General features: G+C 55.1%; 1 protein-coding gene across 8 annotated transcripts in view; it reads right to left on the reverse strand.

Annotated features, from left to right (window-relative positions):
- Window positions 1–16,807, reverse strand: part of PRKAG2 (protein kinase AMP-activated non-catalytic subunit gamma 2) — a 266,756-nt gene that overhangs the window by 97,083 nt on the left and 152,866 nt on the right. For all 8 annotated transcript variants that reach the window (XM_036899693.2, XM_036899688.2, XM_036899691.2 and 5 more), the window contains one exon: window positions 3,093–3,310. In XM_036899693.2, coding sequence (XP_036755588.1) covers window positions 3,093–3,310 — 218 coding nt within the window. The remainder of the gene's footprint in view (window positions 1–3,092; window positions 3,311–16,807) is intronic.

A 16,807-nucleotide genomic window follows, 5' to 3' on the forward strand; every position in this document is an offset into this window, starting at 1 on the left:
TATCAACAGGCACTCAAGGGTGGAGAGAAAAGTATGGCTTTAGGGCATTTGCATCATTTCTCAGGGGAGGAAAGAAGCTCATCTCCATATCAGCGGGTAATTACCTGGGCAACCGAGGGTGTGTCTGAGCCTGAGAGCTTAAGGGGAGGGGGCTGGCTTGCTGGCTGGCTTCTTAGGGAGCAGAGGAGAGAGGTGGCCCTGGACTGCAGTTTGTAAGCAATAAACGGGTTTTAAATTTTATTTCTCCCTTTGACTGATTTTGGTTTTTAGAGGTATTTTGCCCCGGGTTTTCCTTTCCCGGACTTACACCTGCTCTGCTGTCCGTCTCTGGATCTGATGACTCTAGGGTCCAAAGTAAGTGGAAGCATGCAGTGTTGGCCCTTTTGAGTCTGACTGACTTCACTCAGCATCGTGTCCTCAAGGTTCATCTGTGTCGCGGTGTGTCAGTCTCCCGCCTTCCTCGGGCTGAATGACACTCCATTGTCTGGAATAAGCACCTCCTGTTCGTCCACTCGGGACGGTCAGATGGCCGGGGAAGGCTCGCCTGCTGTCACTATCACGTGTGTGGGCGGCACAGTCAGGCCTGACCAGGGCACACGGCCCCCGCCCACCGTGGACGCAGGGAGGCCGCCTGGACATGTCCTCTCTGGCCCCAGACCACCCTAGAAAGCCTGGAAGGACCCGTGCTTGTAAGTCTTGACCGGAGCTTCACAGTTGTGTGAAGCACAGACAGTTATGAACGCCCCTTCCAGCCACCATCAAGGGACATGCTGACAGCGGGCCAGAGCCCCCTCGGGATGGTCTTCTACTGAAACTGAGAAAGGCTATAGGCGCATCGGGAGCACGACCCCTCTGTGATCATGGAAAGCTCTGCGGGGTCACCACCACTTCGAACGATCCAAAGCTAAAATAACTGTCTTCTCTTCACATCAACGTCTCTTCTTAAATGGGGTCACTCTGTCAGTTATCACTGGTCAGTGGAAGAAGCCAGTACCTGGGGACTCACACCTTCCTCATCGCTGTAGGCCTCTCTGCTGGTTCTTTCCCTCTTCGGTCCTCCCTCCTCCCCCGCCCCCACAGGGTCTGTCTGTCCCAGATCTGCTATCCACTGGCCTCTGGGGAGGCTTGACACAGGTTGGAGGGCAGGGACAGGTGGGGACACCACGTTTCTTTCCCTCTGCCTCAAATGGCATCTGAAATGGCCAGTGGCTGCTTCTCCTCCACGGCGCCAAGTTCCACCAGGCGTCTTGCGTGTTCCCTGCTCCTGTGATGGGGCCTGCTGACGCCACCTCCTCACTGTCCCTGCCGCCCTTGGGAAAGAGTGGCTTCCTGCTTTCAACAGGCTTTGGTTGCCTGGCACTCCCTTTGGGATTCTTCTGTGTTCCATTATCTCTGTAATCGTCTCTTTGTTAAACGCCCAGGAGAACAGAAAACTCCCCAGACCTTTTCTCATGCACCCAAGAGCACGGGGACCTTCCTCCTAGTCCAGGGCCCTGCACGGGCCTTGTCTGGACTGCTTGTGCACCTCCTGGCCTTCTGCCTCCACCAGATCCCCCCCGTGGAGACAGCCCACGCCGCTGCTCCTAGACCCTGGGCCTCTGCTTCTCCATGTGCCAAGCCACGCTAATCTTCCCTTCCGGGATACTCTCCATTTGCCTCTCTTATTTAAACCCTACGATTACTTAGGCTCAGCTCCTTCACTGCTCTTATCAGACAACACAATTCCCCCTTTCGCCTCCCGCTGTGTTGACTATTTGTTTCGCTCCTGATCCCCACCCAGCCGACTTGCCACCTGGGCTTAACTGTGACTGCGATTCTGTTTGCAGTGGGACGGTAAGCCCTAGAAGGCAGAAACAATACCTTGCATTTTTATCCTTCAGCCCTTAACTGCCGCTAAGCTTACACCGAACAGGATCATTATTGAGTGAACGAGGACAATAGTATGTCCTCTGTGTGACAAACACATCTTTCTCCCCAAAAATAACAACTATTACTGTTGGATTGTCTCCCCCAAAAGCTCTGAGGTCATAACCCCCCAGAGCTATGAATGTGATCTCCTGTAGAAACAAGGTCTTTACAGGTGTCAGCCAGTTAAGATGAGGCCACATTGCAGCAGGGTGGGCCCTGATTCAGGATAAGTGGTGACCTACTAAAAGAGGATATTCTGGACACACAGACACAGAGGGAAGAGCATGTGAAGATGGAGGAAGAGACCGGGTGAAGATGCCACAAGCCAAGGGCCTGGGGCCACCAGAAGCTGGGAGAGGAAGAGAGGGTCCCCCGACCTCCAAACACCACCAGAGACTTCGGAGGGAACAGTCCTGCCAGTTGATTTCAGACTTCCAGCCTCTAGATCTGTGGGACAATAGCTTCCTGTGGTTTTTAAGCCACCGGTTTGTACCACTTTGTTACTGCAGCCCCAGGCAATGTACAGCTGACTAAAATAGTTACATCCACAGAGAGAGACTTCAGTGTCCTTACAGGGTTCTTACGTCGTTGCTGGGCCCAGGCATAACACCGGGGTGTCTGCGGGACCTCACGGAGCCAGGCAGGCACCTGTGGGCAGCATCTCGCGCAGGGCCCTGGCTGCGCCGCCCCCCTCCAGCCACAGCCACCGATCCCGCCCCCCTGAAGGATGCAGACGTCTGTGTCATCAAACCACCCGCTTTGCAAAAGGCTCACCTTTTCATGAATGCTTCCCAAGTTCAAATGATCTCAAACTTGAAATCTTGAAACACTAGAGCAAAATTTCTGTTTTTAACAACTTTTTTTGCTTTGCCTATGACTTTTTACTTTAGCATCCCAATCAAGATAAATTCAAATAAAGCTTTTAAAAAATGACTGAGTTTTAAAAAGAAGCCGAGGGAACTAAATAAACACTGTCTCTGGTTATGTTCCAGATGTTACTGCTTTTTATTTCATTCCATTTGCCCACTGTGTCCTTGCCACTTTTTTTTCTCAGCCTGTGGTTTATGAGAAAATAGGCCCAAAAGGTCAGGCGTGCACAGCTGCAGCTCCGGCTGTATACAGTCGGACTCCGCCCTCCCTCCCGGAGCCTGGCGGCGCCCCCCACAGGAGAGGCCCAGACTTACGGCTTTGGAGGTTGCACAGTGCACCGGGGATGCTGACGGAGGCCTGGCTGCACTCGGGAAGGAGGACGGGCAGTACCTCTGGCCCGTGTCCGGAGGGGAAGAGGAGGCATAGACGCGGTTTTCCAGTCGCTCGGGCTCGTGCTTATAGGACTCGAGAGGAAACGTGTGCTGCTTGGCCACTGGGGTGGGTGTCGACGGAGAGCAAGAGTGGCCTGAAGCTGTGGAGGAAACCACAGGGCGTGGTTAGAAGCCTGGCTGGGGTGCAGGAAGGCAGAGAAGGGGTCTTCCATTTCCAAGCGCCACAAAATGGCAAGAACCTAAATGATAAAATTCTGAATACTGGGGACAAGCTTCTCTAAACCCATTTCGAATCCCTTAGAACCAGCTGTGTCCAGATACCTCCCCCCGTGGAGAGGGGGCTCGCGGCTCAGGAGCTGTCTCACGAAGACCTCCGACCCGCGCACGCTGCAGATGCAGTTCTCCCTCATTGTGTGTGTGTGATCCCTACAAAGCACGGTGCCGGAAGTACATGGAGTCAAACCCATATTACTTGAGATAAGATGTAGGAAAGTCCATCAAGTATTCAGTAGAGACAAAGGTCAACGCCACAGAAGTCACATGACAATGGACCCAAGGAACCAGCAAGCTCCTATCACTATCACTGCCAAAACATGCACCACTGACATGGCCACTGTGAGTTCACGGCAGCGAGGATTCGCCGTGAAGGTGAACGCTGGAGACATCAGGGAACGAGCAGGACAGGAGGGGCCTGGACAGCAGCCAGGAGGAAGCAGGTGGGGAGCAGGGGCTGAAGGACTGCGAGGGGACTGGGGACGTGAACCTGCCTGGGCTAAGAGGCTGTCCACTTCTACGGGGCTCGCGCACCCCAGGGGCCCGTCTGGGCAGGTGGTCATCACCACATCTTGCTGATCAAGCCGTAAGATCGTTGTTGAGGGTTGAACTGTGTCCCCTGAAGAACTATGTTGAAGGTCGAACCTTCAGTACCTGTGAACATGACCGTACTTGGAAAGAGGGTCTTTGTAGATGTCATCCAATTAAGATGAGGTCGCACTGGAGCATGGTGGGCTCTTAACCCAATGTGACTCATGTCCTTACGAGAGGAGGGAGACAGACACACAGAGGAGACGGCCACGCGATGACAGGCAGAGACAGGGCGAGGCGTCTATGAGCCCAGGAGCGCCAGGCACTGCACGGGCAGCCATCCCGGGCTAGAAGGGGCAAGGCAGGTTCTGACCAGAGTCTCAGAGGAGCACGGCCCTGGCACCTTGGGCTCAGACTTGTGGCCTCTGCAACTGAGGGAGGGGAAGTTTCTGTTGCTTTGTGCCACCCGTGTGGTGGCGCTCTGCACGGAGCTCTGGGAAACTGATGCAGCAGTGTCACCTAATGCTGACTTGCTTCCCAAGAGAAGACGGATCTGGGTTTGTGTCTTCTCTCACACGTACAGGTAGCTAAATAAAATTTTTATTTTACATTTGTTATCTAAAAGTTTTTAATTATGCAAGTCAAAGCAGAGATGCCAGCAAATACGGCCCAAGGGCCACCCCCTTGCTATTTCTGACCTAGACACAGGCTGGTCAGCCTGCAGAGCCTGGGCCTGGGCCCCCCTTCTGTGCTCCTCTGCACCGCGCCCAGGCTCCCCTCCTCGTAGCCCTGTCCCCTCTTCTGCTTCCATCCTCGCTCCCCTGAGCAGCCTCCTGGGCCTCAGGGTCAACCCACCCACCAATCCCCTTCCCCTGACTCTGTGGCCCCTGGGCCTGCTCCCCCACACCCACAGGGCATGTTTCATCTGCACTGCACATTACCACTGTTCACAAGAGAGTTAACTAAGACTGGGTAGGACAGGATGTAAGTCTCCCGTCCCCAACAAAATCCACTGTGTCTTTGGGGCAGGAGTCCTGCCCACACCCTCTGGGTCCCCATGGCACCTGGTGCTATGCTGGGCAGGGGGAGGTGCCTGGGGAATGGCCGCCACCCAGCAGGCAAGGAGAGAGGGGGTAAGGTGCAAGCAGGTTTGCTTCCTGTGTCCGGAGAGTGTGCGTGAGGATCATTGCCCAGGGACCCCCTTATCCCATAGAGCCGCGCCAGGTGGGACTGCCTGCCCCGAGCGCAGGCTGGCAGGAGACAGATGTCTGACACCCATGCTTTTGTAAGTCTCAAAACTGAAGACACGAAAGGCCGCCAACAGTAAGGGCCCAAACTCTTTTCAAAACAAAGGTTTTCCCTGAAAAGGTGAGAAGCTAGGCGTGCTGAGAGGTGGGGCTGGGTGGAAGGTGGGCAGGAGGAGGTCTGAGGGTGAGCAGCAATGCGGCAGATGGGTGGCTCAGCAGGCAGAGTGACAAAGGGGCAGCCCGGCTGGCTCCGGGCCCTTCTCCAGGCCCGGCCCAGGCCATGGCCCCAGCGCTCCCTGGAGATGCCCACAGACCGGTGAGGAATGAGGATGCCAGCCAAGCCTCGGGAAGGGCATGCCGCGCCCTCCAGGGGGCTCTGCGGGGACCAGGAGAGGGACATGTCATGCCGTTTTGTTTGCAGGGCCAGGTCACCTCCCAGGCCTCAGGCCCCCAGGGGTGGTGGTGGGTCCAGAGTGGGCGCACCAGCCTGGTCCTCATATAGCGTGGCCTAGAACAGGCTTGTCCCAGCATCGCGGTTGAGCAAGAAATTTTATGGTCTGTGCTCCCAGCTTTCGCCCCAGCCACTGAACACAGAGGCCAGTTGGGTGCTTTCCTGGGGCCTGCCCTGCCTTCCGAGGGTGAGGGCTGGGATCTGACAGAAGGGGACAGTTCTGGCTTGGAAGCTCGTGCCACCAACCACATCCGAACACCCTGTGAGAGCCCCTTAGGCAAAGCCCCTCTGGGGGCCTGGGTTCTTCATGCAGAGGGAGGGGCCGGCCCCAGTGACCCCCCCCATGTCTACCCTGACACCGGGCCCAATGAAGGCGCCTCATCCCCGGCTTGCCTGGGGCCTTACCCCCAACCCAGCTCAGACTGTCTGGCTCAGGCCACACCCCCATGGGAATTTTTGGCAGCCCAGAGGAACTATGTACCTCTGTGGAGGCACTTTGGCAGGATCTGTCAGAACTACAGATGCACATGTTCCCTGGCCCAACAATTCAGCTTCTGGGAATTTCTTCCCCAGACACATTTGTATAATTGCTAAATGGAGAGTGAATGGGGTCATTCATTACTGCGGTGCTTTTAAAGGCAGGGACTGGAGACACAGATGTTCATCAATAGGAAGAGGTTAAATAAATTATGGCACATGCACACAGCCGGCCACGATTCCCCGTCGGAACACGAGAAGCCGCATTGTTCTTCATCTCCCAGATCGAGTGGAAAGTGGAAAGCAAACTGCAGAACCATCTGTATAGAATGATACCATTTATAGTTTCACAAAAGGGGAAAAGAATGCATATGCATATATCCTGCCTGTCTGCATATGCTTACAGCATCTCTGGAAGGATCTGGAAACACTGGCTGTGTCCCGTGATGGGGACAAATGGCAGGAAGACGTTTGTCGTACGCCCTTCTCTATTTTTCAACTTTTACATCAAGCGAATGTATGATCTCTTCAGAAAATCACTTTTTTCAGCCACTGTTCTGCTTTTGGGCCAAGAGGCTGGCTAACGGGATGTGAGCACCTCCCGCCGCCTGCCCAGACCCCAGCCGCCTCAGCGCCAGCTCCAGGGAGGCCGTCTCTCAGCCGGAGAAGTGGGAGGGCAGGGCCCGGCCCCCCTGGGCTCGCTGTCCCTGCAGGCTGTCCCCACGTGGGCACCAGAACCACCCTATGCAGCCCCAGGGCAGAGGGAAGCAGACGCAGGAAGGAGGGGGAGACACAGCGGCTCTCCAGCCTCCAGCGGTGGGAACCCCGTTTCTGATGCCACGGCATGCTCCTCCAGGTCCCCACAGCTCGTCGCTCTGAGATCCCTCCAAACCCAAGGGTGCTTCCATGCCCTCCAGCCTGCTCCCCGCCCCTCCCAGAGTGGGTGATTCCTGAGGATGACCCTCCGGGGGAGGTGGGGGGTGGGTGATGATGGGGCGGTTTAGGAGTATGTGTGTGGTCCAGGGTGCAGAAACTTGGGAGCAGAGACATTACTCACGCTGGGTGCCTGAGTGAGGGAATGGCAGAGGCCCCGCCAGAACTCCAGGGCCCTGACTCCAAACCCTGAATGCTTTTTTCCGTGATTACCAAAGAAAGAACGAAGAGACTTAAGATCACATTTGGGGTGCATGACAGACTCTTCCAGAAAGTGGGGTTTCACAGGCCAGCAGGAAGGTGAGCACTGGGTGCCCCAGGAATAAGAGGTGGGGGCTGGCTTCCCTGCAAGGTGGTGGTGGGGCTGGGCTTCCTGTGGGGGGTGCTGGCCTGGGCTGGGCAGTGCTGGGCTTCCTCCAAACATGTCTTCCCTTCCATGCCAGTCAGGAAGAGCAGAAACAGGACAGAGAGGGGCCTGGTACTGACCTCGGCGCTGCTTTGCCAATGGGGGAATCTGTCTTAGGAAAGGGGTGTGAGTCAGGCTGATCTTCCTACACCTTTTTTGTTTAATACTGTTGTCACAATTCACAAATAATGAGGAAAATGGGGCAATGCTGACAGAGTCCTTATTACTTATAAATAGACCAATTGTTTCTTAATCAGGGAATCTGACAAACTCAGGTCTCTCAGGAAAACCACATGTGTGACCAGCTAGCTGTCTGGGGCCAGGTGTGTGCAGGGGTTGAGGGAGGGGCAGGTTAGGGGTGAATCAGTGGGGCTGGGGAAAACGGGACAGAACCCCAATCCGCAATACATGCAGGAAGCACTGAGAGGCCAGCACCCACCGGCCCAGCAGGCAGGCTCAGAGGAGGGGCAGGCGGGGAGCTCCCAGAAGCCCGCGGGGAGCAGGGCTTTGGGAAACTAAGCCGCTCTGTCTCCAATCAGGGCGACTTCCCCATGGGCCCAGCAGGACTGGGCTGGTGCAACCGCAACCCCGGGGCCCAGGCAAGTCTCCCCGTTTTGTTCTGCGAAAGCCACCTTCCCTCCTGCTTTTTAAGGACTTTGTTCAGGACTCTGTCAACCCCAGAGTGTGAACAATGCCTCTGATTCTCCCGGGGCAGCAGCCAGGACAAGTGAATAGGCTCAGTGAGGGAACACGAACGGCTCCTGGCAGCCACACGAGACACCAGGCGAGTGGCTCCAGACACCGGGGAGCCATGCGCTGGTGGCTTCAGGGAGCTGGCCAGCAGGCAGGGGAGGAGAGAGGAGGGTGGTGGTGCGGCTGGGCACGGGTGCGGCAAGGAAGGGCAGCGAGGCCGGTGGAAAGTAGGGGCCTGCATTTCAGGAGCCTCCGCTGCTAGACCCTGTTTTCCACCAACTGGCCATGGGCCCCTGTGCAAATCAAACCCTTGCTTTGGTAAAAACCGACCAAGTGGACCAGATGGCCGTGTGGTGTGCACATGCTCCCCCCTCCCTTGGGCAGCACCAGCCTTTTTCATGCACATGGTCTGAGATAACAAAAAAGAAGAAAACATTTCATTTTGTTTCTGATTTTAAACATCCTTACAGACTATTTTTCTGAGAGACATGGAGAACAGCAAATTTTCAATTTACATTGGATGCGGCATTTGATGATGCAGTTTTTCGGACAACTAACCAGTCATCCCAGAGACAAAGGGCTTCGTATTGTCCCTGGGTTTGGAGGGATGGTGGCGACAGTCATGGTGGGGATGGTGGCACATCAAACAAAACACCACAGCAGGGGAGGCAAGGGCCCTGCTGCTAAGGAGCCGAGCCAAAAAGAAGACATTAAAGGGCCAAAAAGCCCTGGGCAGCCCAGGAAACAAGTGCCGGAACAGCAGACCTGGCCCCACATGGGGCTCTGCTTAACACACCTCCACTCAGGGAGTAAACTCTCCACTTCACTTGTTTGACCTTCTCTCCTCGGTTCTCCCTCTGGCCTGGTTCTCCTCGGCGTCCCCCGCACTGCTGCTCGGCCCTCACTTTTTGGCCTCTCTGCCAGCTTGGTGTCCCTCCCAGGGACTGACCCTCGTGTGCTGGGCAGCTGGCTCCCTGGCCCCTGGGTTCAGGCACAGAAAGGTCCCTATGGGAGCCTGGGTGGAGAATAGGGGTGGGTGTGTTTAGTTCCTGCCCTCCTTCCACCTGCTGCCCACTACCCTGGCCTCGAGCCACCTCCCTTCTTCCCTGTCCCCTCAGGCCTGGGCTCTGGAGCTGGCAGACCTGACTTTGCCCCGAAACCCACCACTTGAGCTGGGTAGCCCCAGATGAGTTGGCAGCAGCTCAGAACCTCGATTTGTTATTTGAAAATATAAGCTGCCCATGGCTTTTTGTTGTGATTAACCAGGAGTTAAGCACAGTCAATACTAAATAACACAGTAGGTCTTCAGCAGATGGTAGCTCCCAGTAACAGCAGACGAGCTCTCAGGGAGAAAGGCTGCACTGGCTGGACACCGAGCACCCTCAGCCCTCTCCAGGGCTGCCTTGCTTAGGAGCACAGGGGTCTGACATGCCCAAGTTCAAATCAGAGCTCATGTCTGGCCAGCTCCAAAACCGAGGTCCCCCCACCATGGAAGGAGAAACTTGGGAGGCGAGAAACACCAGCCCAGCCCTTTGGCAGGGTGGGGGTCTGACTCTGTGTGGCTCTGGCCTCTGCCACTGTGAGTCCATCCACATCGCCATCATTCCGAGATACAAACTGGAAGCCATTCATTAGGGGTCGTGGCCAGGACAAGGCCAATCACAGGTTTTTCACTCAGAAATGGATGGTCTAAGAAATCTGAAAGAGCCTGAGGTCAGAAAGGGAAGTTCCAAGTGCCACTTGTTAGTTAATCAGACGGTTGTTTCCCCCCAGGATGGGTGTCACATCCCAGCAGTATCCGGGTCAAGGAGACTCACATTCTTTGTAACTCACTGGTCGGCTGTCGGGTTTGCCAGGAGGCAGGAATGCCCTGCCCAGAGCAGGCCTTCCCCATGGAACCAGGACGCCCTCCTGCCTCTGTCTTCAATCATTTATTCACTTTCCTTTCAGCCTAACTTGAGTTGCTAAGTCATTCATCACCTGCTTGGTGGGATGCGTTTGAGAATGCCCACGTCCCAGGCCGCCCGTCCACTTTATCTCCACATCCCCCAGCCCACGGAGCACAGACTGGGAGACGTCTGCTCTGGGGCCGCCCCACCTGGACCACCCTCAGCCTCTCTGAGAACCGCTCTGGTAGACATTTGGGTTCAGGATCCTTTTACCCTCTTAAAAATATGTAGTGTTAACATGTAATATGTTTTTTTATCGTTATTTGTAAATGACTTTAAATATTTTTAAGTTTCCTCAGCTTTAATTTCTAATATGGTAGACACCAATATATACAACCCACATAAAAAAAACTCTCTGGGGTCCTCAATCATTTTCTGAAGCAAATTTTCACCCATCTGTATTTTTTAAAACATAACAAATGGGGTGGAATTTATTTTATACTTTTTGGCAGACGTCTTTCACAGCTGGCTTAATAGAAGAATGCAACATTCTCGTATCTGCTTCTGCATTCAATCTGTTCAGTATGGTGGTTTTAGTTGAAGTACATGAAAAAAATCCAGCCTTCCTCGGTGGTCTGGGGTTTCAGGGGGTGCAAACCTAAGCTGATAAAGGGAAGGCTTCCAGCTCCCCGGAGAGACTGCTGGGGCACCGAGGGGCCCTTGGGTCTCACTCTGAGAGCCAAAGACGATCCATAAGAAGGGCAAAGAGAAAGGGGCTTTTCTCCTCAGGGTCTCTCAAGCCCTCTCAAATCACACTGTGCGTGAATAAGACCTCCCCATTAGATGGAAAATTAAAGGACCTAAGTTGACTGAGTTCCAGTGAGCAGGTCTTGATGGAATGCTTTTAGGGCAGTGTTTCCCCCAGTAAGTGGAGTCCCACCGTCCCACAGCTCTGCTCAGATCTGGGTGCCACCTTCTCCTTCCCTCAGAGACTCCTGATTGCTAGTACATCATAGATCTGAGAAGTCCAGAATCACAAACGCCCATGTTTTTTTTGCCTGAACTTGTTTGCACTGTAGGTCCGTTCTGGCACGCACCCCCTCTTAATTTCTCAGACTCTCTGGTGTTCTGGAGATCACCCTCGGGAGGTCCTGGTGCAGCCCATTCACAGCCAGTTCTGATGCCTGGTCCCAAACCTGCCAATCAACAGACTCCACAGGGGTTTGCTAAGTACACAGAGTCCCACAGGGTGGCCTGAGGTAATTCAAGAAATATACCATCACTGTGTGCCCACATCTGGTCACTTGGCATTACTTCTGTAGAAATGGCAGAGGAAACCTTCCTTGTGGTGATACACATCCTACCAGGGCCACTTTTATGATGGACACAAATCCACCACCAACATCCAGGAAGCCAGAACTCTGGTCTCATGATTTCACCAACTTTGTTAAAAGGCATCTAGTGAAGAATCCTGAGCAGAGAGCTCCTGCAACACCAGCTTCACAAACCCTTTTAATGAGAATGTAAACTTGCATTGATTTTGAGAGACCTGATCGCGAAGCGACGGAGAACAATCTAAAAGGCATGAGGCAGCGGGAAGCAGGAGAGCGGCGTGGGGAAGTACCCGAGGCGGAGGGCAGTGGGGAGCCCGTCCTGTGTCTTCTCCGCGCCTCCCTCCGGAGAAGCCCAGGGGAGCTTGGGAATACCAGACAGCCTGAGCTCTGCGTCTAACGGAGCAGGAAGCTGTGTCATCAGGAAATGTGGGCCAGAACCTGAAACCCTGGTGAATCCTAGGCACGGGCTTGACCTTGAGGTCTGAGCCTGGATAGTAGGTGTCCAGGTCCTTGATTTTAAGGAACAAATTATGTCCTATGGCAACTGGACTTTCTGGGACCTGAACTCAACTTGGGGCACACTAGACTTCTGTGGCCCTGGTGGGCTGGGGTGTGACGGGGCGCGAACATAAGCAGCCATTCTCCTTTGCTCCTGGAGGGGGCTTGGCCGACCCATCCCTGGCGTGCAGGTGGTCTGTGTTCCTACCAGTCCAGAGACGATCTGCTCTGAGGCTCTGTGGAGATCATTCCTGAGAGTCCCCGTATCTCCGCCATTGAAGGTTGGCTGCCTTTCTGCCTCTGTTTCCCGTGGGAAGGTTTTGCTCAAAACCCTCGGCAGTCCCCATGCTCCGTCCCAGTGAGTGAGCCCAACACCCAGGGCAGAGACTGTCTGGGCCACGAGGGTTGGCTGAGATGGTCTCAGCCCACAGTTCTCAAACCCAGCTGGACACAAGGGTGGGTCACCTGGGAGCTTGCAGAATAGATTCCCAGGTCCTAAGGTTCTGATGTCGTGGGTCTGAGGTGGAGCCCAGGGCCCTGGGTTTCTAAAGTTCCCTGGGCAATACAGTGGCCAGGCAAGTTTTGAACCATGGTTGAATCCAACCGCTTCATTTTACAGATAAGAAACTTCTAAAGGAATTCTAGTTGCCGTTCTTTGCGGCCATAGAGAAGCAGGGCCTCAGTTCCATTCCTCACAGAGCCCTTCTCTGAGGGACAAATTCTCTTCCGAGTCTCCAGCCCCAGGCCTGGCCTCTGCTGGGAGTTCCTCTTCCTGCCGCCACGCCACCGAGTCTCATGCAGACGCTCCGGGCATTATGCCTCATCCCTGGGCACCAGGTGCTCGTGCAGCTGCTGGCCAGCTCTCCCCCAAGGGCCCCTGATCCTTTTCAGCTGGCTGCTCTGAGACCTTGCTCCGAATGTTCCAGAATCGCCCATCTCCTAAAAGATACCCTTCTCTGGTCCGTCCCACCACCCCCTAGGGCTCTCTCTCACGGGTAAAGTTTCTCAGGGTTGGCCTGGATAGCTGTCTAACCCAAAAGCTTTGGCTCTGGCTATCCCTGAGCTTACTCTCAATTCATGTATTAATCTGGAGTAAGGTTTTGGGTCGAACATTTTGCTTGTAGACTCTTAAGACTCTGGTTTACAATCTTTTCTAACTGAAACTATTCAAAATATGTTGGAAAGTGCCTGAAGTCATTTTGGAATCAAAGCATTATAGTAAGGTGGTAAATGAAAAGTTCTATTAAAAAAACAAACTTTTTTTTAGGACATTTTATAAGGTTCTTATTCTCTTAGAAGGAATCCAGGAAAAATATAGTTTTATGGGGCTTTGTAGACTCAGTAGCATTCGGGGCCTAGTTATTAAGGTACACGAACTCAAGTATATTTGCATGCGTAAATCAGAAAAGAAAAGAAAAATGGGGGTGGGGGAAGGAAACAGGAATTTTGCAAGGGCTAACCTTAGACCTGCCCCAGCCGCGGGGCCTCAGACCCTGGTGTCCACGCTGGCCTCTGCGAGAGCAGGGCCCTCTGGAGGTCTGAGTTCTTCCTTATGGACCCAGAAGAGAACCCTAGATATATCACTAGAGCAAAAGATAAAAGCCTATGTGCCTTTTGATTTTAAAGCTACAAGGCCATCTTCAGAAAAGGGAGGAGGAAAAAAAGCCCTCCGTTACTTTGTAAGAGGGATTCTAGAACAATTCATCTGCCATCTAAAACAGATCCTGGGAAACAATTTGCTAAGGACTTGGCAATGAAGGGGAAACAGCTACGCCCGTCGCCTCTGATGACGACGGTCTTTGTGGAATCGCAGTTCACAGGTGTCATTTGGGGCTGCAGAGATGAACTCAGCTGATGTGACAGAATCAGCGTAGCCCCCACCAGGGGCGTCGCAGCCAGCGGAACCCATGGTGAGTGGCTATAGCAGACAAACATCTCATGACCTCATTTTACAGTGGAGGAAACACAAGCCCTCAGAGGTGAAGCGTCAGGCCCAAGGGCATCGGCTGCGTCAGGGGCCAGGCCAGGCATGCAGTGGTCTGGGCCTTTAGACCCCCAGTTGGGTGCTTTCCCAATGCCACGAGAGGTTTCAGAGGCCAATGTCACAACCACGGGGGGGTCGGGGGGATGGCAGGCTATCTGTGTAGGTGAGGAGAGAACACGTTCTCATGGGAGGCCCACAGGTGCCCTGAGCAGGAGGCAGGAGGTGGGACCCCAGGGCTCTTGCTGGCCCGCCCTAGCGTCCTCTTCCCATGTCCATTGGCCACCCCCAATGGCCCCTGTTGGTTGGACAGGGTGGAGGGGTAGCAGAAGGCCACGACTCAGAAACCCTGGATTTGGGAGAGCAGGAGCTGAGGTCGATGGGAAGGGATGTATGGCGGTGTGGGGTGGGGGGGACTAATTCAGTAGGAGACCCATGGAGTTTCATGCTCGCTGAGCCCAAGGTACCAGTGGGCAGAGGAAAGGCCGTTTGGCACTGGTCACAGGTGGGGCCAGAATATTTATGGGCAGGAGCCCCCAGAGCCCCACCCCGGGTCAGGATCAGATTCCATGCAAGTTCAGACAGGCCTTTCTAACCTTGATCTCTCTGAGATGCCTGTTTATAAACAACACCGTCCAGGCAAACTGTTCCGGCACAGCCAGACCGTGTTGTACGCACAGGTGCATGAGGACACGAAAGAGCAGGTCCGGTTTGAGGGCATGCTTGGAATGAACCCTGCTGAGATGGCCCCAGGGAGAGTCGAGACCCTCAGGCCTGGATGCACGCCTCTTTAGGAGGGGCTCAGTCGGCAGAGCCGCTGCCTGCAAACCTCCGGTGCCGACAGGGCCTCCCCTCTCCTCCAGGGGCTGTGGGCCCCCGGGGGCTCCCTGTGCTCTGCCTCCAGCCTCTCTTGGAATTCCTGGTTGTCCACCACCTGCTGCTAATTCTAGCTTCTGAGGAAACTTCCCCAGAAACTGGGAAGTGATTTTTAAATGTTTTTGGTCCCAGGACCCTTTGATAATCTGATGAAATCAATAACCAAAGCACAGACAAACAAATCGCTTTCTCTCTGAAATAACCTCATGGCAGTTCAAGTGCCCCCAGTGCCAGGTTCGTAAGAGTTTGCCTTCCAAGGAGTCTCAAGACATTTCCATAGTTGCTCACCCCTTCAGGGCGGCCAGATGCCCGCTGCTTCAGCTTCTACAGTAGCGGGGTCCATTCTGAGGGACCTTCAATAGGAGGAAATGGGGCCTGCGGACTAGGCGAAAATCAGTGTTAATGAAATCGAGAAAAGGCAGTGAGCATCATGAGGACTGTGGCACACCGAGGTTCCCAGGGCAGGCTTTTAAAATCAGAAGTTATTCCTTGAGTTTATCCTGCCCCTCCTGCAATGTGGGCTATTTGGATCTGCTGAGAACCCCTGTGAGAGCCCCCCCCCCACAGACCGCAGTGGCTGCCGCTGGTGAAGCCTGGCACCTCCGGCTGTGCTCCAGGCCCCCCTCTGGACCTTTCCTGACCTTTCCTTAACTTCACCCTGGGGGGCCCTCCCAGATCTCCCGCCTCCATGCTCTGGACTCAGTGTGGGTGAGAGGGGCTGTGGGTGACCCAGGAAGGGCTCTGAGACACTGTCGCCTCCCCAAGGTGTATCCTGAGTCACCTGCAAATGTGCCACTCTCTGACACATCAGGACATACTGTTCTACCCGGCATGACGTGGGGCCCTGGGAGCTGTCTGCAAACCTCCGTTTGGGAGGCCACATTCAGCAGAGCCTGAGGAGGGGGCAGTGTGGGTAACGCCTGCGGCTCTCGCCTCCTGCTGAGGCTGGGACAGGCCGGGTGGTGGCTGGCAGCCAGTCGTGGGCATTCCCTTTCGGGGGTGCGGCTGCAGCTGGCTGCCACGGGACTCCAACCAGGGCTCTCCTGTGGGTCTGTTGACTCAACACATCACCTGACACTCCCCTGCTGGGCCCGCTGGGTGCGAGGTGCCGGGGAGGCAGGTCGGGGTGTGCATGGGGCCAGGGCCTCGGCCGGGAAGGCTTCCAGGCCGTGCTTCTGCCACCGCACTGGTTTCCATGGTGCTGCTCCGAGCACTGGCTCTCCTGTCACCTTCTGAAGAAAAGGACCATGAGTCCCGTGGGTTATGTGCCCCCGGTGCTTCCCGGCGGGTCCTCAAGGTGCAGAGAAGGGCCTCGGGCGTCTCACGCTGGGAGTACACACCCTGGTGTGTCCTGTGCAGACTGTGCAGGAGCTCAGCCCCGGGACCTGCTCCGCCCCGGGCAGTAACAGCACCACCACCACTAGACAGCAGCTCTGTGTCACCCTTGTTAAAGGTCACAGCATCGAACCTGGACTTGTCCTCGCGCTTCTGGCAGAGAGCTAACAACCCATCCAGAGGGACCATCTTCCAGGGCTGGGCCGATGTTCCATGCCCGTGTTTAAGCTTGTTTTGTGGGCAGAAGCCAGCCTGCTGTCTGCCTCATTTCAGGGTCTAGAAGGTCCCCTGCCCCATCTAAACCCTCACCTAGTTGGTGGATCTCAGGGGTGACCCAGCCTCCCCTTTCTCCACACGGTTTCACCTGAAAGGCCCCAGGCCTAGTAATGGTGGCGAGTCTACCAGAGGCTGGCCAGAAAACACTCACTCCACGTGTGACACCAAGGGGAAGCCAGGCCCGGGGAGTGCGGCGAGGGGAGGGAGTCCAGCCAGAAGGCTCTGGCCCCCGCAGTCCCCCCGGGGCTCCCATCGCTGTGTTCCTAGGCCTGCACGTGGGAAATCGTGTCAGGACTTGGTGCTTAGGGGAGCAGGTGGCCGCGTTTACGTCTGATTCTCTCGGCAGCCTCAAAGCTCATCATCCGTGAGCCCTTCCTCGTCTCTCAAGTTAACTACCCTCCTCTTTGCGCACCTGGCGCGTTCCAACAGCATAACTT

The sequence above is a fragment of the Manis pentadactyla genome, chromosome 7, assembly GCF_030020395.1.
Source record: "Manis pentadactyla isolate mManPen7 chromosome 7, mManPen7.hap1, whole genome shotgun sequence".
In the NCBI taxonomy this organism is placed as follows: Eukaryota; Metazoa; Chordata; class Mammalia; order Pholidota; family Manidae; genus Manis; species Manis pentadactyla.